This window comes from Nannobrachium achirus, assembly GCF_963921795.1.
Source record: "Nannobrachium achirus genome assembly, chromosome: 2".
NCBI classification, from domain to species: Eukaryota; Metazoa; Chordata; class Actinopteri; order Myctophiformes; family Myctophidae; genus Nannobrachium; species Nannobrachium achirus.
Window position 1 is genome coordinate 55,439,431 of NC_137811.1, and position 24,944 is coordinate 55,464,374.

The 24,944-nt window shown below is 43.6% G+C and overlaps 1 protein-coding gene across 1 annotated transcript in view; it reads right to left on the reverse strand.

Moving 5' to 3' along the window:
- The window catches only part of bckdhb (branched chain keto acid dehydrogenase E1 subunit beta), an 86,581-nt gene that overhangs the window by 10,697 nt on the left and 50,940 nt on the right, over window positions 1-24,944 (reverse strand). Inside the window, exon 9 of the mRNA XM_080754243.1 lies at window positions 8,769-8,855. Coding sequence (XP_080610369.1) covers window positions 8,769-8,855 — 87 coding nt within the window. The remainder of the gene's footprint in view (window positions 1-8,768; window positions 8,856-24,944) is intronic.

Consider the following 24,944-nt stretch of genomic DNA (forward strand, 5'->3'; position numbering starts at 1 on the left):
TGAAAGATCTATTAACACAATTAGCGCCGATCCCGAAAATACTCGAGTAGCACATGGTGCCGATCCCGAGTATACTTGTGAAAAGTACTCTATTACTGTACTGTACTCTATTACCTTCCTGTTGCTGCGCGGAAGCTCCTGAGACGATCGCCCTCGCCGATTCATCATCATCACGGATCCACGAGCGCAAAATAGTAATCCCATAACATTGAGGCAGACGGGGAATCTCATCTTTAATGTCCATTATCTCAAAACAATACTTTCAAAGGGAGGATGGCAGTAGATTCTCACTTATATAACACATGTTGAAAAGCACCGATCCGCCATTACACAACCACATGTTGACGATGACCGCTTCCTGTGAATGACGCGATGACGTCAAACCGGAAGTGTTTACGCTATGGACTTTTGGCCTTCAAAATAAGACAACGTTCGTGGATGCAGCCTGCGGAAGGCACGCTAGACATTTTAATCCGTTAATTTCTGGAGCACAAAATGGGTTAACAGGTGTAGATTTGAGTGTAGTCAATGTGCACTTTTTGTATACATACATACATACAGGGAAATCGGTAACTGGACCCTTTCCAGAAGCAAATGTGATTGTAAAACGCGTTCATGTGTGCAAAAATGCAAGACAGTTTTCATGACTCAGGTGTGTAAGACACAACTGCGGGTCTTATGTGACTTTACGCAACATTTTTTTGTCTTAAGTATTTTCAATAAATCTGCCTTAAGTATATTGTGGGAAATGATCTCAAGATTACGTTTTATCATAAATCCAAGAACATTTTTATGGTGTGAAGACTGTGTCCCAGAACAGACATAGTGTACAGAGGAGGGAGCAGGGAGGTAAGGGAGGACAGGATTATCTGGTGGAGATGTCTGCATCTGTTAAGTGTGTTAGAACCACTAGAGGGGTGGAGGAACGCTGCTGGAGCCTGGGTTCTGGGCTCACACTGTTGTCAGGGCTGGTATCTGCCTGGCAGATTCGCTGCCATGATTTACCTAGCAATTGGCAGGCTGCTCCACCCGCCTAATTAGCAGTGATTAGGTTTAATGGATGTATACTCTTAGCGCCAGCACCTCCGCTTCTCTCCTCTCCATGTCCACCACCTCCCTCCTTGGCCAAGGGAGACAAAGTTCTCTGTTGGAGCGCAGACATATTCAACAGACTGTGGCATATCTGGGCAAGGAGAGCCTATTGCTGCAGGGGTGTGAAAATACCAGAACACTCATGTGCTCATGTTGGTGTTTCAATTCTTTTCTTTTCCCCCCCCCACTTGATTTATAATGGTATTCATTGCATGCTGAACATGTGAGATGGTGCAGAAATTCAAAAGTCTTAAATAGGTAGCCTAAATGTGTGTCAATTGTCTTCCAAAACAGCAGTCCTTTGCTGTAACCTGTACATAGCAAAATCTTAAATCTAAAATAAAAATGGACACACAAATTAGAAATGTATTTGAAACGGATCAAAATAATTAAACTGATCAAAATAACAGTACAATCTGGATTAACCCTTTTATGATCCAGTTTACTAATAAGCCTTTCACACATTATGAAAGCTTGGTACATCTCACAATCCTACAAAGCAGAAGCAGCAGTACAATTGGTCTTCATGGGTAAATTAGTATTTTTGGTCATGGTCTCTCACTGAAAAGTACACCTCCTTGGAGTGAGAAAGTAGAGCATGAACGTGCATGAACAGCATGGGCCATGTGGATGAGGTCCCTTACTGTACATTTGTATTTGACAGGCAGATGGATGCCCATGCAGTTAAAAAGGATTTGTCTGGTCAGGCCTAAACATTTTTTGTGTATTTTCCATGAACACAACCGGTGCACTCTGACAAATTAGCGTCTGTATGGGCTTGAACAGATCTATTTTCCGGTTCAATCAACCCAGCATTTGCAACACACTCTGCAATGAATGGGTATTTGTTCTGGGAAAACCTTATTTAAACAAGACTGATGAATGGCAGCATTAAAAACCTCTGCAGGGGACAGGGGAAAACAAGACCGGGTCTAATAACAGCGTGGCTTCCTTGTGGATATTAGATGTCATGTTGATCGATCAATCAATCAAATAAAATTGTCAAAAATACAGGTAAAGTGAGGTGAAATTCTTATTTATGCAGGCTTCCACATTTGCCGTTTAAATGAGTAGAAAAAGAGTAGAAGTGTATGTGATTAATATTCAAACAATTACTTCATTGACCTACTGGCAGCGAGCACAAGAAATGTGGCGCTTATCGGTCCAGTGCAGGATTAGCCGCGCTCGAGACAACTCTCCCCTCCCCTAGGTGAGTAAAAACTCAGTATTTTAACAATGACTCAATGTCTAATGTTCTATGAGGGTCAAGACAATTCGGTTCAGTGCAGTATAATGATGGAGGGGGCAGTGAGACCATCCGTGACCATCAAGATTACATGCATAAGAGCTATTCTCTAGCCTTCTGCATCAGACAACCAGACAGGCAGACAGGCAGACAGACAGACAGACACGGTACCAGGGAGTTTGCCCTTTTGTCTGGATCAGAACTGTAATCACCTCTAAATACACTTACGGGAAGTAGGAGAAAAGTACAGTAGTCTGGTAGCCTGCCACCACAGCTGGACAGAGAATGGCCACACAACTCAGATTTCACTCAAATCGGTGTTTATCTTCTGGGAAGTGCATCATTATATGTAATATACTTAAATGTCAGAATAAAAATATGACAACATTGGCAGCACCAAAACGCTATGCATCCTGCAATGAGGCAGGTTTAAAAATACAGCTTCCCGGGGGCTCAGATTTGCAGTTGTGATATTGTGTCTGCTGTCACACGCAACTAACAGTTTGTCACAGACAGCCACAGATTGGGGGGTGCACTCCTTCCAAGATGGCAGATAAATGCCAATATCATTTGGTGGACTGGCTAAGAAAGACAATAACAGGCCTTCATATTAACTCAATGTCAACAGAGGACAGTCTGGGGTTCCAAAACCCCAGACTTCAAACGCCTGGCTTTAAGTCTTGGACAGAATGTTGTCAAACCTCTCACCATGTAGTTCAGACAGATCAAATAAATCAATGGTTTTCAGTACAATGTCACTGAATATTGAGTCGAACATCTTCCCTGCAACAGAAGGGTAAAAGAAAAGTCATCTTCATGTAGTCAATTTAGCTTATGGCTTGGTTTTCTAATGTCAGTCTCAGTCTGTCAGCAAGAGTCAATGTTGATGCATATCTTTCTTACATCTACTCAAAAATGTCTGATTAGCTATAAACGTGCAACAGTCAAACTGCAAGCTATTGTATATTGGATGGAGCACACAACTTGGCAGCTGGGATGAATTCTTTAACAGATTCAGGCTAAGCAACAGGCTTCTGGCCTAATATGAATCTAACGAATAAAAGATGTTACCATGATGTAGGCTGCATGTCAGGTTGGAAAAAATCCCTAGGAGCTTGGTTGCGTATAGATCTCAAGTCAGGTGTCTCATTTTTCTGACATACATTTGCTTGAATGGTCCTAGGGGAGACCTACTGTATGGCTAATCTTCCAGTCAGCAGTAGGGAATACTTTTAAACCCAAACCATCTTTCCAGAGAGGAATCAGAGTAAAGGCTTGCAACATAGACTTACATTAAACAGATAACAGAAAAAAACAGATTTTCTTTTAATTCAGATTTATTTAAAAAATGTTGAAAGGACAACTCATTTCTAAGCTATTTGCAACGCAGCATAGAAATATTAACATAAAGGATTGGATAATCATATGATGTTACCTTCACTGTTAATATTTCTTATTTTTTAACAACAGATTTTATTTTCATTATGTTGAGTCAAAGTGACCAAAATAAATATGGAGCATATGGAGCATTACTGACTTCAACTTGAAGTTGAGAAACAGCTCACTGTGCTTCTCAATAGTTAGATTAAGGCCAATAAAGTTGATTCGGATTCGGAGATGAAAGGCAGTGCAGGCTAATGACTGAATTGAGCCTGGGGTTATTTCAGCAATCAACTGGACTGGGCTGCTATTCGCAGCAGCAGCAGCAGCAGTGTACTGTAGCTTTATAACCTCCCAAGTGTTACAACGCCCAGTGGTACCTTGCTGTATTCCATTCACTATCACTTAAAACCAGCCCTCTTCCATTAACGCTGTCCCTTTGAAGGCGTTTAGTGCATCCCCTGATGGACATGGCCATGGGGAGATGACCATGGTTTTACAGTAGAAGATGGTGCCCAGGCCAATGTAGCCTTCATTCCGCTTCCAACATGCCTGACATGCAATCCGGTGCTCTGCTTCTGATTGGAAAGGCATTTACAGCCGGGGGGAAAAAAACATGCAAGCCTTCATCCTATACCAACACCAACTGGGCTGCCAGTACAGTATTCAACCTTTGAAGGGTCTCCCAGAACCATAGAATGGCTCAGCGGTAAGCACTGGCTTGTACTTAGATGCCGGGAATCCGTTTGATTCCGATTACAGACAAATAAAGAGAAGTGCTCGCAGTGCAACCAGAACGGAGCATTCCAAGTGTCTCCTGGAAAACTGTGGTAGGTCTACAGCGAAGATTATTTCAATGACTACAGTGTATAATCTAGGTTGGTTGATTGTAGTGGGAAGATGGGGCATGAACTGTAGACCAGACTGTTTAAGAATGCACAGCTGTATCATGCTAAACTATCATCTTTAATAATGCTAGCCTATGTGGGGTAGCTGTTGCAGCTGTTGTCCATTTAGGCAGGCCGCAATTCTCCAAATAAACGGCATGTTAACAGTCACAGTGATGCCGCGCTTCATTCTCGACAAATGCAAATTGACAGGCCAATAGCCTTTTCTTTTAAAGCAAAACTGACAAATTACTGACAGATCAGATAGATTCTTTTCCAGCTGATCTCAATTTAAAATAAATAAATAAAGGAGTTTTTTGACTGAGGTTTGTAGAGATTGGGAAGGAAGTTTGATTCACCAGTTCTCTCTGTGCATCCCTGAGGTCCATGAAAGCATTGTCTTTAGCAGGCCCCCCACTCTGCCCCATCCAGGCAGCGGAGAGACACTCACCAAGAGGCCAGCGAATGACACATTATTAAACCATGAGTGCTGGGGCCAAATGCTGACCATGGAACCCCTCCAAACTCCACCAATCTACATCCAACCATACATGGATCTTTCCTTAAAAGGATTAGGCCTAATACACCCTCAGTTGAATCCTTCCTATCCAACAATAATAGACAGGAATAGTGTCCTCAGACTGGACTCCATAAGCTTCCATGTCAACTGCTCTCCCATGTTGTTAATTTGGTTTCACCTTTCCCTCTCCATGTAGTGATATGGGGTGTGATCTTAAAGGCTGCCCACACCAAGAACGATAACTATAATGATAACTATAAATATAGGGTGGCCAAAGCTGAGTGGGTAGAGAAGCCGTCTGGGAACTATATGGTCACCGGCTCCCGTCCCAGCCTGCCCCGTCTATGAGTCAAAGTGTCCCGGAGCAAGACACGTAGCCCCTACTGCTCACCGGGCAGCTCCTAAAAATGTCATTGTGTCAATTATTCAAATTTCATATGCAAAATAATGTACAATAACAAATGTCCGAAGCACAAATATATTGTAAATAAAAATTCATATGAGTCCACACTACAACTTTGACGACAGAATGTTTTGAATGAATAGCCGGCTCCAGCACAGCTCAGCATCTTTCTGCTGAAAGCCCTATTCTTAGCCAACTTTTCCTTTCCGTCCCATTATCAATGCTGAGCCCACGCCACATCCCAGTTATTTCCCAGTGAGTCACCGTGGTAGCCATCTGGCCCGGGGGGTAAGGCTACTCTGGTGTCATGTTACCCAGGTAACCTACAGTAGTCAGGAGAGTGTGCATGTGTGCCTTACACAATGACACCTGGACAGGCTACTGTGAATACACACACGTCTTTTTGTCACTTTTAATAGGCCAAACCCCTACTTCAAGATAAGGGACATAGATTGCTGTCCCTGGTAGCCTTTTCATGCTCCACTTCATAGCCCTCTCTCAAATGCCATTTGTGTTAACACACATTTCACAAGTATCTAACTCAAACACTTTTAAAAGAAAGGCATTCTTGAGGCAACAGAGTCTGACCAAGTGAAAACCTTGGAGCATGGTGATCAGTGAATGCACCGACAGCTTACATCATCTGCGTACAATGTGGAAACATGGAAACATGGATGACTCACCAGATTGGACTGGTCCTTAAAGCCCTCAGTGAGCGATGGAGAGAGACTTGCATTTAATGAGAGGAACTACTGATTCTATAGCATTGCCTCTGAACTCTCTCTCCCCCCTCTGGCACGCACACACATGGATTCACAGACAATCCACTTGAGGTAACACCCTACTCCACTGTACATACCATTAGCCCACAGCCTTTGGAGGAGACAAGTGGGAGAGCGAGAGAGTTGTATTGGCTGACCTTCTATGGGTGATTAAGTCTCTAGAACATTTAATTGAGACCAGACTGGAAATCACTCGCTGCTACCAGCCACACACAAGGAGAACATGCCACACATACTTCGATCACCGGCGCACCAGCCTTATATAGATCTCATGAAGACCAGAGGGCAGAGAAGGGAGGAACGCCTTCTGGTTTACGCTCCTCCAGTCACTGATAACTAAGAAGATCTCATCACTCATCTTTGGTATTATACAGCATCATCGTTTTTGGGCAGAAACCGTCAATCACCATATTTTCATTTTTTTGTGGTGTTGCTATATATATATATATATATATATATATATATATATAACTAATAATATTTGCTAAAATATGAGTCAACATTTGACCCTCAGTGACGCATTGAAACAGTAGAAAACGGTGTTGCTCCGTGTTTTCCAACAATCGGGGGCTCCATTGGAGTCGGACTGATGCAAAATATTCTGTGACTAGTTGAAAGGTAAGGAACTACGCTGATTCGAAACCTGTGACACGTTGTCAGGCTGTATCAGCAGCCTAGGTGCCTGCACCACTACCCTTCGGGCCAATGCCGTTTTAAACTTTGTTATGTTATCACACTAAATTATAGAAAACAGCATATCTATAATAATCAAAATCTAGACTGTAGATCAGCGTTGGTTTGAATATGAACCTGACCTGCCCTGTCCTTCACACAGTATATAATCCTGTACCTCATCATCGGGGCCTCATACAGTGTACCTATACCCTATAGCCAGCAGAGACGGCTGTTGGTCTGTGAAGGTGGATCTGTCAGTGCCTCTTAACCTGTAGCTTATTGCCTCAGTAAGCTATAGGGTGTTCACCCTAAGAACATAGGTCCATTTCAGTTTTAACTTTCAGCCAAGTGAGATTATTACTAGCAAATCCACCACAACTCACGAGGGCCTCTGTCATGTCAATAATTGAATCCCTGATTCCTGAAGGGATGTGGTGGATTCTAATAACATGTTACCAGATATGTGTTTGCATACCCCCCTCCTGCAAACAATGAATCTCATACATGCACACACATCTATAGGGACAACTCTCTCTCTCACACACACACACACACACACACGCACGAACGCACGCACGCCAAATCCACAAAATACCTACTATCCGGGGACCCAGTCCCTCAAAATGGGAGAGGACCTGTGATGTTCTGCCGTACTTTTTATTTTTGTTTTATCTATTAGTTTGGTCATTAAGGTCCATAGAATGAGAGGTCTGCTCTGCTGGAAACATCGCGCAAAAAAGTTATGGCCATTTGTATATTCACTGTCTCATTGACTCCACTACAGAAAAATATTAAAAAAAGAAAGAAAATCTGCTTTAAGTAGCATGTGAGGGGTCAAACTAGGGGTTCTTCATGATTCTGAATCCATTGCAAACATTTTTTTCCATGAAAAACATTCTGGGGGCTAAATTTCGGCCCCAGAAAACGGTGAAAAGTCATCACTTTTTTTGTTTACTTTTTTTGATGACTCATCACTTTTCACCATTTTCACCAAATATTTATCTGTTCCTGTGTAGTGGAGTCAATGGGACAGTGAATACACAAATGGCCATAACTTTTTTTCGCAATGTTTCCGGCAGAGCAGACCTCTCATTCTGTGGACCTTAACACATTGGGTGCCCCTGGATGGAGCCCAATTTATCCCCTCTCGCTGCCCAGGCCCACCACCATTCTATTGAATACGGGCCTGCTGCGTCAATGCATGCGTCATGACGTCACTTGGTCACATGACCGCAGACAGGATGTTGTTGTGTAACTTACTGTATGGACCAGTGTTGATCATAGCTGTTCATTGCCGATCAAAAGTTGGTCATTTTGCTGCAGCCGGCTACAGTTTTAGCCATAAAACAAACATCAGAGATAAAGGGCGTTAAAGATGGGAAAATGCATTGGATTATATGGAGAAAAACGGCCGCGCGATGCTCTCAGCGTCGATTCGAAGCGACCCGCGGTGAATGGGCTGCATCCAGGCGTAGACCCGACCTAGCGGTGAGATTTAAAGTTAATACTGTAAATACAGCAAACGCGTCAAAAACGTTGTGGGCCTCCAGCGACATCAAAGAGTTTGACGCGTGGGCACTCGCTGTGTTAATGACCAAACTAATAGATAAAACAGAAATAAAAAGTACGGCAGAACATCACAGGTTCAACCCTATTCCTTGAGCTTTTGGGCATGTGGGTCCCCGACTATACGGTGCAAACACACCACACAAGACACACATACACACTCTTACACCAAATGCACATACACATACTGTACCGTACACTGTACGCACACACTCACCTGCACCGTTGAGCTGATTTCAGCAGCGAACCCTCCAGTGATGGGGGCCTCATGACTGATGAGTAAGCGCCCGGTTTTCACCACCGACTGAAAAGGAGGGGGGGAAAAAACAAATAAGCACCTAATGTACATGCTAATCAATACAACAAGTTGAGCACTCAGCTCACTGTGCTCATGGCTGGTGTTGAATGGATTGGCTTGGTGACAGCATCCAGCCAGAGGCCTCTGGAACCCATGTGGCTGCATGGCATCATCAGCTAAATGGAAATAAAATACAGTGAAGTGAAGTTAAGAGCTAAACTAATTTAATGATGCTTTGCATGCGCATCATTGGGATCAATGATAATTGAGATATATTGGGATTGTGAAAGGAATAACATAGAGATAACTATTTCTGAATGCATTCATCCATCACTTTAAGATTGGTACCAGCTGCTGGCTTCGCTGACAGACAAGTTGAGACAACCAAGCTGATGGCTGCAAAGGAAAACAGAATGCGCTGGGATTTTCATAAGATGTTTTCAACTTGATCATTTCATCACATTCTTACAGTATATAGTGTTTGTGTGTGTGTGTGTGTGTGTGTGTGTGTGTGTGTGTGTGTGTGTGTGTGCGCTCACGTGTGTGTTTGTCTGTTTTTGATGCATGAATGTGTATGGTATTAAAACAAGAGGTCTTCTGTAGGGAAGATTTCACAGCATGCTCCGACAGTCACCTCTGCTAAGTCCTCTGTGTGTGTGTGTGTGTGTGTGTGTGTGTGTGTGTGTGTGTGTGTGTGTGTGTGTGTGTGTGTGTGTGTGTGTGTGTGTGCGTGCGTGCGTGCGCGTATTAGGAACACTCAATTAATAACTAACTTGATGTTGTACATCAAATCGTGAAAATAACAGCGTGAGCTATTAGAGCTGCTATTTTTGCTGAATGTTCGCCTTTTATGACATGCCAGGGGTTTGTGTGGTTAAACACATAATCCTCTATAAAAGGAATCTGTCTGTACTGTACATGCACAATTGATGTGCATTAGCATGCATATGGATGCGAGACTAAGTGCTGGACGTTCATCTGCTGTGGCCATCTGTGGGTCAGTGCAAGGACGTCAGCAAGTAAAAACTGCTTACTGTACGGTACACACACACACATATATATATATATATATATATATATATATATATATATATATATATATATATATATATATATATATATATATATATATATATATATGGTCATTATCTTTAGCCCCCAAAATGCATGTCACAGGTACGAGCTGGGGGTCTGATTTAGGCTAGCGAGGAGGCATGCAGGGCCGAGAAAGGACAATCATGGACATTAGAGGTCTTTGCCTCCCAGGCATTTTTCATCTGGGTTTTCTGTAACCCAACATTACTGCATGAGGATGCCACTGCTCCACCCTTTATCTAGCCGAGCATAAAACCCTATACTATACTATAATCTAATCTCATCCACTCTGTACGTCTCTCTGCTTGTCCTGACCAAAACTATATCTGTGCCCTGATTTGCAACTCTAACAAACCTCTCTCTTCCTTGCATTCCTTTCTCTTGCTTGCGTCTATTTTATTTGGGAGGAATCCTTAATGCACCATTTAAGCCCTATTTATTTTGTTGTATGCCACACACCACGCAGTGCAAGTGAGCTTGTAGATCAGTTGTTTTTACTATTGGATGTTTTTTAAATGTTTTAGCTTTTCCTTTTTTTGAAATTTTCAACCTACAGTATTAGTCAGTGACATGGTCAAAATAAGGACATCAGCTTGAAAGTGGTTAATAATGGAATGAGTCTACTATGCCACTCTCACATGCATACCAGTGCTCATTTACTTGTTGCAGAGGATTTATTTTCCAACGAAGAGGTTTCAATGGGGCCTAATAAAAATATATGCCTGGGCCTAGCTGTGCAAGCAAGAGTGAAATTCCTGGTGTGATATTCTGGAAGCTGAGCAGAGTTTCCACTGCAAAAATGGGACCACTCAGTTCTCTCTTTCCCTTAATTTACGCACGCACGCATTCACGCACGCACGGCAACATGTGACATATACAAGGCTAGAATAGACAGAATGTGAATATCACCTGCCTCCTCCTCCTGCTAAAGCCACTAACCAAACAACATGCAGCCAAATGCATCTAAACTCCCTGAAAGTATGTGACACACACAACCATATGGTGCTGCAAATTCTTCCCATGGGGACCGCATAATATCAAACACAGGAGCGTTCCAGGGCATCCCGCTGATGCTAAAGAGGCAAATGTTTACATTGCTGAGGTCCCTGGTTTGGCTGTGAGGCATGGACCGACTGTGGTAGACTGTACCACAGGCTAATATGGAGAGCTGGCTGAAAGAAACAGCAGTGTGTCACTATGAGACACTCAAGCTTGACTTGTTGCCAAAGGAGCCTTTTCCTGGGTTGGGGCACACTGGACGGGATTGTCCTGCAAGGCTGCTATTTAAGAAGCTGGCAAATCAGCCCAGAGCTTTCTGAGACCAGAACTTCTGACAACATTAACGTAGCTGGCTTTTGCTGGTTTACAGGTGTAAAGAAGTGGGTGAAATTTGTTTTCGCACAAGCTCCATCATTTTATTGTTCAGAAAGGGAGAAGAAGAAAAAAAAAAGCTGGGTGACAGGCAGAGGGAGAGCAGGGAGAAAACTCAACATTAACGAATCATGTAAAAGAGATCCAAAAAAATCAAGATATCTACATACACATAGCATAAAACCAGCAGATACAGTAGGTACATGAGGCTTAAACATAAGGTGCAAAAGTGTTAACTCGGAGGAATCGCAGCACAACTCAGGGGAACAAGTTCACTGTGTGCAAACTGCATGAATCAGTGGTCATATGACACAATGTTCAGGAATGTGGACGTTTATAACAACAAGCATAGATAATAACAACACCTGGCAAGCTACAAAGAGAAGAAGCTCAAGAGTGCAGCGTGCATCGGGGGGCCGGTGTCTTGATATGACATGTTGCTGTAAGGTTTGCCTTAGCGATATGACTCACGCAGGTCGGACGAATAAACAGAGCTGCTGCCCAACTCTGCCCCGCCCTGATGCTGACCCCATTCCTCATCTGCACGCACACGCACACGCACACACACACAGAATGTGTTTACATAAGCATTTGAGTTCACCCTGAAACACCAGCACTGCCTCTATCTCCCTGTATGATGAGCAACCAATCAGAAGGGGAGAACAATCATCACGAACAATGCATCAGCAGCGCATTCTTCAGATGCTTCTGGCACAAAAGAAGCCTGACACTGTTATTACAATATCGTGGGATAGGATAGTCCCTAGGGCCCCACGGGGGGCGACGGCAACTAACTAACAACCCAATTTGGAGATGCACTCTGAATGCTCATCGCTTTCATTAGAATGAGTGACAGTAACTGGGAAAAGCCTCAGCTCGCTGGCAGATGTTTTCAGCCAGCTACTTACTTGCCTAATATGACAATATGCTTGAAAAATGGCAGAATGTGGTAATGTCTGGGAATACACAAAGCCACTGAATACAGTGGCACAGCGGGTATGAAGCATTTGGGACGCAAAAGCAAAAGTACTGCCAGTTATAGAGGAAAAAATTACATAAAAAAGAATGAGCACATTGTCAAATTAAAATGATGCTGTTCCCACTTTGTAATAGTGCTTCATACATGATCACACAGTAATCCAAGGCTATTATATTTCACTTCAAGATTATTATTAGTGTGGTTGCCCAGCAGGGCAACCAGACTATAGTCCTGGGGAAACTTTATTTATTCTCTGTTTCTAGAGTAACCAAAAGTTTGGCACGCTTGACGCTACTCCTTCCACAGTTTTCGCGCCACACACTCGCGCCATAATGTCAAATCGACCGGCTTCATCGGGAATTGTGCGCATGCATTTTGCTAAGAGAAAAGTTGTATTGTTTAATTGATATTAATTTATTAATACATTAATTTTCCCCAATGACTTCAATTAAAAATTAAACTTTTCCCAAATATGGAGATGACTGACATCATAGATGTATGATATCATAGACCACATGAGACCATATATGCCCATATATGGGCATTCCCCCCGAAAACGTTATATGAAGATCCCTGAATACTCTGATTTACACCCTACCTTCATATCTCCATATATATATTAATAAAGGATAAAATAAATAAAATGTCCATATACAGTATGGGCATTCCCAGATGATGCCCTGTTAGGGTACCCCCTTATGCCCATATATATGGAGATCCATCAAAACCAGGCCGTAACTTGCCAAGGCCCTGCTTGGCTTTACTAATTAACATACATTTGTCCATATATGGGTATTTCCCAGAATCCCTTTTATGCCATGGCATCAAAACCAGGCCCTAACTTGCCAAGGCCCTGCTTGGCTTTACTAATTAACATACGTTTGTCCACTGGTAAACAAACATAGCCCCCAAAATAATGGAAATTCACTTCCCAAAACTCAAATATGATTTGAACCACAGGGCAACCACACTAGCAATTTCACAAATTGCACATTTTCTAGTTATTATTATTCTGTTTCTAGAGTAACCAAATGTTTGTCCGCCAACTCCTCCCACAGTTTTCACGCCATACACTCACTCACGCCATAATGTGAAATTGACCGGCTTCATCGGGAATCGTGCGCATGCATTTTGCCAAGAGAAAAGTTGTATCGTTTAATTGATATATTAATTTATTAGTGAATTAATTTTCCCCACTGACTTTCCCCAAATATGGAGATGTCTAGAGAACAATGTGAAGAAAAGAAAAACAGGTATCATCTGCTTTACACCACACTAGCGAGGCAGATAAAGTGCATATTACAGGTGAATCGTTCACTTGCGGATACAAGCACCAAAATTGGCACACATACTCCTTAGGCATTGCTCTTTTCAGAAAACCATCTGGCCAAAAAAAAAATCAAGATGGCGGCCAATTTTCATGATGGCCGCCATTGAATATACAGTAATCTTGCATTCCGCAATAAAATCCCATAGACTTGTCCTATTTGAATAATTTTGGTGTCAAATCATACATTTATCACTATGTAGAATCCAAATTTGGACCCATGGACTTACTCAATGGCTTCCTTGTACCATATATCAGTCCCGGAATCTTAATATTCTGCTAATAGTGTGGTGCGATGCGTCCAAAAAACAGCTCCCGTAGGATTTTTGTGCTAAAATTGATCTTTTTGCAGATCCTGGTTCTATAGAGTCCAAACTATGAGAAAATGATGGGTGTCAACTTTTCCGGACCCCCACCCCCTTTCTGGGGGTCATCTAGTTTGGGACCTGCATGCCAGAACAGTACGCCAGCCAGTTAATGTCCAATTTTCTTAATATTAGGGTTGTTTTGTAGGTTTTAAAACATTCTGAGTTCATTTATTACACTTTTGAAGCAGCCAGAATAAGCTTTCTGACTTTTGGTTGGGGTCTTTCCTCACCTGGGACCCCCCCAGATGGACCCCTGAGCCTATCTCAGTACTCGCTCTGCTCCTGCTCCAGAACAATGTCATATTAGATCATAATTGAAGCATAAACTTTTTTTCTGAAAACAAAAAAAAAGGAGTAACAAATACCAGGGGTCTTCCACAGGGGCTTCGGGACCCCTGGGGGTCCTCGGAGTTACTACCTAGTGTGATAAGAAGTGTACTTCTAAGGATTTCTTTGCTAAAATGTATTTTTTTACTGCTTTGGCATTTATAGGGACCAAACTGTCAGAAAATGATGGGTGTCAGATTTTCCTGACCCCAGCCCCCTTTCTGGGGGGTCATCTATGTTAGGACCTCGCAGAACAGTATGTCAGCCAGTTAATGTCCAATTCTCATAATATTAGAGTTGTTTTGAAGGTTTTAAAACATTCTAAGTTCATATATTGCACTTTTGAAGCAGCCAGAATAACCTTTATGACTTTTGGTGGGGGTCTCTCCTCACCTGGGACCCCCGGAATGACCCCTGAGCCTATCTCAGTACAGTCCTTGCTCTGCTCCTGCTCCAGAACAATTAGATCATACTTGAAGCATAAAAGCTTTTGTACCTGTACCTGGGCTCTGTAGCTAATACCAGGGGTCTTCCACAGGGTCCGGGACCCCCAGGTGTCCTCAGCGTTACTACAGGGGGCCATCCAAACGGCTGTTTACCCATATATGGAGACCCCCTGGTACCCATATATGGAGGTCCATGTACTGTATATGGAGATATGCTGTGAGAGCCCAAACATGCTTACTCAGTTATTTGTTATAACCCTGGAGATCCCTGTCTGTAGAACCAGTCACACAGATATCGGCTGTCTTGGCCATCTGTCTTGGCCATATATGGATTCTGTTCCCATATGAAGTCCTGTTAGATATGGGCTTAATATTGAAGACATCAGGGAACTCCATATATGGACCTTGTCATACATCTTGAATCTATGACCTCAGCATCAAAGGCTGGATTGGGGTATGTCCCTGTGACAAACTATTATCATGTCCACTAGGGGTACTTAATGTACATCAAGCAGCCTCACAGAAACAGGACATAGACTCCTGCCCTATGAGCCTCAGGGCTGGGCAGTGGGTTGCCTTTGGCCAAAGACAGAACTTAAAGTGGATTCTGTTCATGACCTGTGTTGCACTCTTGCAGAAAAGAGCAAAGGGATGCTCTTCTTCCATGCCTTCACTGGCTGCGATGTTGTTTCAGCATTCCGCGTAAAGGGGAAGAAGTCTGCGTGGCAAACCTGGAATGTTTGTGATGAGGCTTCTGGTGTCTTCAGCAAACTCAGCCATTACCCACCTGTAGTGGATGATGAAGACCTGAAAACCTTGGAGAAGTTTGTGGTCATGATGTACGACCGATCCAGCACAGCTGAAGGTGTCAATGATGCGAGGTTGGACTTGTTTGCTCGGAAGCAGAGGCCATACGAAGCCATTCCTCCAACGCAAGCAGCACTGAAGCAACATGTGAAGCGCGCTTCCTATCAAGCGGCCTGCATCTGGAGTCAGTCAACAGTATGTCAACCAGAAATGCAGACTCCTGACAACTGGGGCTGGACCAAGAAAGGAGATCTGTGGCAGATTGATTGGACTGAGCTCCCACCCATTGCAGAGAGTTGCCAGCAGCTGACCAAGTGTGGATGCAAGTTGGAATGCTGCAGTCGATGCAAATGCTACCACTTTGGTCTGACCTGCACGGCACTGTGCAGCTGCAGGTGCGAGGTTTAGAAGCGTTGTAGTATAGGCCTACTATACTATTGTACTATACTGCCTAGGCCCTAGGAAAAAAAAAAAAAAAAGAAAAGACAAAAAAAAAACTATCTCCTGCCTCGACGGGATCATCACCTTATCGTGGTGAGGCAGTTTGCGTGTCTCCATGACCCCCAGAGCTATGTCGGCAGGAGTCTTGTACTCCTGTACTCCTGGCAGGGTTACCCAAGTCGAAAAGATCGAAGAATAGAGACTAGACAAAGAGTGATCCCACGCCGCTATTATATCTACCATGCATTTTAGCCGCGTCAGCCGCTGTGCATTGAAATCCGCTCTGTTGAGTTACTACATTACTACATTACCCCCCCCCCCCCCCCCACACACACACACACACACACACACACACACACACATACACACTATAAACCTCTAACAATACTAAGATATACACTACCACCCATTTTATCCGAGTCAGACATAACACAAACCTCTAATTTAGCAGAATATTAGGATTCCGGGACTGATATATGGTACAAGGAAGCCAGTGAGTAAGTCCATGGGTCCAAATTTGGATTCTACATAGTGAAAAATGTATGATTTGACACCAAGATCATTCAAATAGGACAGGTCTATGGTATTTTATGGCGGCCATCTTGAAAAATGGCCGCCATCTTGAAATTTGATTTGGCCAGATGGTTTTATGAAAAGAGCAATCCCTAAGGAGTATGTGTGCCAATTTTGGTGCTTGTATCCGCAAGTGAACGATTATTTCTGTTATCTGCCCGGCTACACAGATCTCCACACATCTATCTGCTCCTTTCTCTCCATTTTATAACAGTATGTGGCATTCACCGTCTCTACACAAAAGGGCAATTCTGGCTTCTGTTGTCAGACAACACTGCCAGTCTGGACAACAGCACTGTCCAACTGGGTTAATTCATCTTACTGCCTGTGTCCAGGGCCCTAAGAAATATACAATCACACACAAACAGAACTGAAGACATGTTTTCATTTCTGACAGGAGACTCTGACAGTACTGTACGTCGTACATAGCAATTGTGGTTGCAGCCTTTAACCCTGTAGCTTCCGGTGCAAGATGAGTTCTCAGAAGACAAAACCATCTACTCTCATCGTGCGGCTTGACCCTTCTCTCAAAAGTCATGCCGGTCCTCTTATTTGCCCATCAGAACCAGCCTTTTATCTTGGTAAACTTAGGACTCAGGATCAGAATGGAGACCAAGTTGTACTGTTGAGACGAGCCACAAGGAGAGAGGTCCCCATGTGAAGAAGATCAGTCGGACACATCCAAGGGGGGAGAAAAAATTATAAGCTTTGCGTGAGCCGAGTACAAACAAACATGCCATGAATCTTTCAGTGCAACCTCAAGTTGACAAAAGGCATGTTGGCAGAGCCATTTCATTGTGAGGCTGATGAGTTTATTATAGTGCGGGCCTTATCTTGTGTGTTGTCTTATGAGGCTCCAGGTAAACGTTTGACACATCTGGGACAAAGTAACATCACTGAAACTCAATGGTGGGTCTCAGGCCAGGAGCATCTATTCACTGGAACAGCACAGAGAGCAGAAGCGGTTTGGAGTAAAAAAGAGATGGCAGAAGAGAAACGACGGTCCGCAAAATAGACAAGAGAAGTGAATGTGTGTGGAGGCTGTAGGAACAGAATCTGAAGGGTCCTGGAAGTGGGTTGGTCTGTGAAGATTCTGGTTCTATCCTGTCTGTCCCAGGCATTTGGGTGAGAAAAGCAGCGTGTTATGACCCTAGGGTCAAGTGTATTTGCTGAGCACAGAGGGAAATTTCATTTCCAAGGAGAGGCTACAGGTGTTAATTGCACTGACAAAAGGTAAGGACTAAGGCGAATGACGACCAAAGTGGGAGTCCACAGAACGAATGTACACAGTGGAATATACAGTCAAGACAGCTGATACTGTAAATGAAAGACAAATCCTAGTGGCACTAGGGATGGGTATCGTTTGGATTTTTATGAGTCCGGTTCCGGTTCCGGTTCTGCTTATCGGTTCCGGTTCCAAACGGTTCCTATTTCGGTTCCAAAATGGTTTGGTTTGTACACAAAAACATATTATTTTTATTTAATTTTAATGTTTAATTTACAGTTTTAATGAATAATTTAAAACATATTTTTTAATTACATTTTAATGTTTAATTTACAGTTTTAATGAATTATGCATATGAAATCATATTTCAATGTCTTCAGCGATACTCTTATTCTGAAGAGATTAACAACACATTTACTGCCACCTTTAAAAATCGACTTACCCAGTTCCCTGCCACCAACCTTTTACATTTTTTTTTACAATTTTTTTCCTAATTCTGTGTTGGTGTGAGAATGTCGAACCATGCACCATATGAAAGATGAGGGTCTCTAGTGACACACTTCATCGGCCGCCAGCAACAAAGGGTTAATGGTTTTTCCCCAGATCATGTGGCACCGCTGCTTTGACTGTGATTGGCTGGGTCATTCCTCCAATGAGAGCCCTTGTGTAACCGATCTGGTCACACGATTGGTCCAGCGTGGGTCACATGACACAGTGTAACATGGCCACTAGCTAAACAGAGAGTGAAGAACATGTAAACATATATTTTTTTGCCATGTTTTGGCTGTAAAAGTCTGTTTTTGAGAAAATGGAGATTTCTTTTTGGGGATATAATGCATTCTCTATGGCCGGGCTTCACTTCACATGCACGGCCAACGTGCATTGTAATCGAATCGCGTACTTTTACCGATTCACACGGGACCGGAGCGACGTACTTTAAGTAATTAATGTAAAATCATTAATTATGATAAAATTACAACTCGGTCAACTCGGGCATGAGTAGACACCGGGCACAGCTCGTGCAACTCGGGCCGGGGCAGTCATTGTGTTAAGAAGTTGACCACCGTCTGGAAGTATTATTGCATTACGAAATCGACCACCGTCTGGAAGTCTTATTGCTGCTAGCGCAACATATCTTATTCTGAAGAGATCGGCCACCGGAAGTGTTAGATTTGCCAGCTTAGATTTGACAAAAGAACACAGCTTGGCGAGTGAGCGAGAGAGAGCTAAGCTCACAGTGCCAGTCGAAGTCACACCAGGAACCGTCATGTCCTTATCGGTTCTGTCCCGGTACCGAATTTCGGTACCCATCCCTAGATATGAAAGCAGGAATTTACAGTATTAGGGCATATTTTTCTGATACTAATCAGCAGAAAGTAAAAAGAAGCTAAATGCTGCAATAGACAATACAAATCCACAAGTTTGATCACAGATTCAACTGGTCTGTTGAGGCCAAAAATTACAGCTTTGAGACTGTTGGTTAAGTTGACAAATATTTATTTAAAGCTTATGGCTCTGTGTTGTGGTGTGCTGTGGTTTCAACATGCACCTTCTTTTATCATTGTTTTTTATTTTATTTTTTACTTTTGGCACTTTCACCTAGTTATTGTTATCCGCTTGCCTGTATGTTATTGTTGGACTGGGCATTGGTCTGGCATTGAAACTGACTGAATTTCCTGGTACGGAGTTCTGAGAAGACAGCGGCTCTTTTGGTGACAGCTGGGTTCTCATTGTACGTTGTTAGAGATGCTTCTGGGCATCAACCTTCGGGCAGTAGATGTGCACTATTGGTGCTGTTGAACCGCAGAGGAGGGGCCAACTTTGAATGTTAGGTTTACAAACCGCAACAAACAAATCCTACTTGTTACAGTAAACCTTCAACAGAATCAAAGCAGAAAAACTAAACTCAGCCTGCAGGTAGGGTATCTTCACCCATGGGGATATAAGTAATGCGTCCATGCAATAATTCCAGACGCTTGTGAATTATAGCAAGCGCTCAAGCGTTCCTGTTCAATGGGATCGGAAGCACATGATTGATGAGGGATTCCAATTTTGAATAGAACAAGGTTGTCCCATTCCCTTGTCAATCAAGCTCTCACAATCTCTCTCTCTCTGTATAAATTCTGCGTCCATGCCCACGCTTGAAGCTGAGCGGGGGCAGGGAGGGCTGCTGGTGGTGATGGCGGTGGCTGGGCCGGGCTGGGCTGGGCGACAGTGGTGGTGGTTGCAGCTTTAGTGCTCATTGTGCTGGAGGCAGGGCTGTCATTAGGAGCAGAACCGTTCCGCTGGCTGCAGGGGGAAATGTCATGTTTACTGCCATTCCCATACACACCCAACGTAATGAGCAGCATGGAGGCTCTTCCTCCCTCCATCCCACTCGCTCCTCTGCTCCCATCCTTCCTCATACCATCCATCCCCCCCAACCAACCATCCCTTTATCTCTCCCTCCATAGTCCATGCTCTCTATCCATGTCATCTACATGAGAGGTTCCAACATTTTCCATGGCAAAAAATTAAATAAATAGCTATAGCCTCTGGCAAAAAAAAAGGAAAACTAAAATTGCGATGGTGTGAGTTATTCTCGAACATTTTTTAAATAGTTGGAAAAATTTTGCCAATAACATGATGCCCAAAATAAGGACGCCAAGTTGAAAGTGGTCAAACTGGCAGAATAATCGGATGACTTGAATTTGACATGAAATTGCCATGGGCCCCACTTGTGCTCTACACCAGTTTCCCAAACAGTGGGCCGGTTTGTTTCCTACAATTAGTTTTTAATTATTATTTCAAAACCTTTTCAATAAACATTAAAGCAAAAAATAAATAAAAAAAATCATGAATTAAAAACAAAATTCAATTATCTCTTTCAGTAATTTCATGAAGAAAAAAAAATTACATAAATTAGAACACAGATGTTTAAGAAGTAGTGAAAATAGCTCACAACGCGGCGCGAAGCAACATATTGTGAGCTTGTAGGTCTGCTGGGTCCCGGGCTTGGGTCTCGAGCTAAAAAGTTTGGGAACCACTGCTCTACACCCTCACTCTCAGCCTTCTTTTTTTGTCCTCATCCTCCTCCTTCCATCCATCCACCTACAGATACAGTACTATCTCTCTCTTGATCCCAGTGACCACGGAGACAGAGGCTGCCAGCAGGCTGGCCTTCAGATCCCACAGGGCCTGGCATGGCCTCAAGAGGCCCCGGGTCACAGCGGTCACTCACTCTCCCATGGTGAACGGGCGTGCGCTTAGACAAAGGGGCCCGCAAAAGCATGGGCATGCCATGTACAGTATAAACCACAGGCACACTGAGGTACACAAGGGGGTCCGAAAGATGAACAAACAAGTTGACGCCGCACGCACGCCTGCACATACAGTAAACCCAACGTTTGCGCACTTTTGCATATGCAACACATGCATGCATGCACAGTTGCACACACACCCAGAGCTTTTCATTAATCTTTGTATTCACACCTGATTATTAGTTTTATGGCAGCCACTGGGAGCTATTTTCACAAACAGGACAGGACATAGACAGACAGACAGGAAAGATTAAGACAGACAGACGAAGACAACCAGAGCCATATTTATACGGTAGACAGTTAACACGGGGCACTAACTCATTCTGAAAGGACAGTGTGCCGACTATATGAGGACGAAGAGTGAATGAAAACAGTTCAAACTACCACAAAACAAGGCTGTGGTTTGCCTAGTACAGAAGCTCATTATGTGCTTTCTGAATGACAAAGTTTTCCAAAAAGGAGACAAGAAAACCAAGGGGAAGCTGCCAAAGGGTTCATATATTACTTTTCAGATCTATATTTACGCCCGAAAATTGGCACAAATGTTTTGCGAGCATATAGGCACAAAAACAAACATGCACACATGCACGCGCGCGAACACACAAGTTGCCAGGGCCCCCAAAGCGCTAAGTGGCTCCCAGCCTTCCCAGTACGCCTTCCATTCCACCATGCCGTCCATCAAACTGTGACAGGAAAGAGCGAAAGTTCAGAACTGTGCCGCCTGGCGAGGAGACGTCCTCGTCGCGGGCCCCCGCTGGCTTTGGTCCCTCCCGCCAGCCCTGTAATCGTGCGGCCACCGCAGGGTCCTAACTCATGCGCTACCATGTGATCTCCGTGACAAATGGGAGTCGCGACACAGCTTGACTCCTTGCTCGGGCCTTTTAAGTGGCGCGCTGCGATTAGCGAGAGGGGTGAACGCGCGGCGAAGCAAAGGCCCGTTAAATCATAGCACTGAAGAGAGGCAGGAAACACAAACACTCGCTCTCTCCTTTCAATCCCACATGCTTGCTCTCTCTCTCACGAGACTGCATAAGGGGGGAGAGAAGGCGGGAGCAGGGGAGGTAGAGAGAGAGAGAAAATCTGAGGGAGAGATGGAGAGAGTGAGAGAGCAAGAGAATGAATGGCCTCAGGTCTGGGCCTGAGGCCAAGCCATCCTCCAGAGGAGCCAGGACGCCAGGGGAGACCTCAGACAGAAATAACTCCAAACATCCCATAAAGAGCCATTAAAACCAATTCAACTCAATTACACCCTGACTCACTCACACACACAAACACACTCGCTACCTTTCTGCCCTGCAACCATACCACCGACTACTCACTGGCACTCGCACACACAAACACACATAAACAAGTACTACTACTACTACCGTGTATGTACGCCAGCCCGGTGATGGCTCAGTACGTCTATGAGCATCTCAAATACCACCACATGTATGAACAAAGACAGACAGGCAGTAAAAACAATCAAATGTTCTTTTTAGGGCCCTATAAAAATGAGAATAACATAACCAAAGCTATGTCTGCGTGATTGAAGGCTGCAATACTCCAAGAGACAATCCAAAGAGTTTAAGTGTCAAGAATTTCTTGTAAAGTAGGATTTGTTATTGTAATCCCATAGTATACCTGAATAAAATTAAAGTGTATGGCGCAGGGCCCAGAGGTAAATACAATGGAAAATGTGCGTTGAGAATGGAGGATACTGACCACATAAGAAAATGAGAGTGGGTTAGTGGAACAATCTTCAAATCTGCGATTCGGCAAAAAGTCAACAATATGCCTACAGTGATTCAAACACCTGGGACCGGCCTAAACTTCAACAAAGTACAGTTAACAATCTTGCCCACATCTTGACTGAATTCAGTGTTTGCTCAATTGTTCCACTCTGAAGAGCAGCACTGTGTCTCTCCATTGTGGTATTTCCATCAGGCACACTCACTAGCGCTCGCTTCTCTCCTGGTGTTTGTGTGGCAATTGTGAAGAAGCGCAATCCGCAGTGTCAGTCACAGTCACACGCATGGCTGCACGTCTGTTGATCTGCAGGCGTAAATTCAATTAAAATGTGGTAATATGAATTAGGGAAAAACATAAATTACACAGCTTATAAAGACGTGTGTGAGACTGGGATAGATTCCAATAAACTATAAAATGTTATTCCCTTTTGCCTCCACTGTTCTGGTTATTTTTGTCTCACTCAAGGGAGTGAGTGAACACACACGAGTGTGTTGTGTGAAATTCTGTGAATGCATGCATGTGTATATACAGTATGTGGGGCTGCGAGGCGAACCAATTTATGGTTTATCTTATGTGCGATAATGTCCTTTAAGTTATAAGGTCCTTTAGTATGATATTGATGATGGAAATTGATTCATGATATTTAATATAATTCAAATAAAAAGTAACTGTATTGTGGATCAAAATATATTTTAAAGTCAAACATAAAGCACATCTGTGCATCCTATTATGAACTGAACCCAACACATAATGTACAACCCTACACAATCCACTGAGACGTGTTAGATCATGGCCCAGTGCCCTCTCTCTAAACAACCTGTCAATGATTGCCAACCTCCCAATATGACTGGTGGACAGAGGAGCTCAAACAAACAAACCAAACAAAAAGAACAGTTTATAGTAACACTTAACAGTTTGGCTGCTCTTGGTAGCCAAACACGTACACAGACGAGATAAGGTTTCCATGGTAACCCGCATCTCAGACGCTTGCTACGGGTGCTGGTGAAAGAAAAAACTGCATACGTCATGACGCAACGCAGCCAGAAGCAACCGAGAGCGGCCATTATCCATTGACTCCTATTCTATACTGAAACATAAAAACGGCTTTATCTCGAAATAAGGTGCAAATAACGCAGAGGAGGCCGAGATCAGCTTGTCTTCACGGCGACACTATGCCGTGATGGTCGGCCCCGGTTAGGATTTTAGTTTTCGCGACCGTTTGTAAACAAACAGATCTCCTTCCTGGATCGTCAGTGTGCACCCACGTGCACACGCACGGAGCTTCCGGGGCTCTTCAAAATAAAGCGCAAGTGAATGGTGGCGTCCTGAGTGTTAAGCCCTTATTTCAACTATTCGAAAATAGCCGATCTATAAGATCGAGCTATTTTCTTGACAAATCTTTTATGGGGGGGCGGTGGCACTGATCTTTTCAAAAGTGGGTTGCCAGCCAAATTCATATCAATTTGGGGGTTCTCGTCAAGAGATTATTTCAGAACTACCTCCCTGCACAGTCCTAGGGGCAACACAAACACTTCTGTGTGTTGTTCATGTGTATGCATGGACATTGTGTCCACAGACCATGGTGCCATCCTCATGATTTCACCCGCACGCCACCTTTTCCACTTGTTGGGCTTCGCTATCAACCTCCAAACTGACCTCAATGATCTCAATCTGTCCAGAACCCTGGCCAAAAGTCCTTAACTAAACCCTCCTCCTCAGTGGAAAATCACTAGCCCCGGCCTGGACGGCAAGGCACAGCGGCCCATCAAATCTAAAGTGTTTTTAGAGGGTTCAGTGTCATGACAACATGGCTGTCCCCCACTGTTGCTGCTGCTGGAGAGTTTAGCAATCAAAGCCTGGGTATGGAAAAAATAAATAAATAAATAAAAGAACTCTATGAACAAGGGACAGGGCTGTGGAGGGTGGGTGACATTTATTGCCTTGCATAGTTTAGAATCATTCTCCTTGCCATGATAATAAATCAATCACCTCTAATCTCTGCAGGAGACAACTGGAGCTAGCAAGTGATATATTGACGTGTAGGTGACTCCAGTAATTAATTAGGTTCATGTGTATGTGTGAGGTTTCTGCAGAGTATGTGTGTAT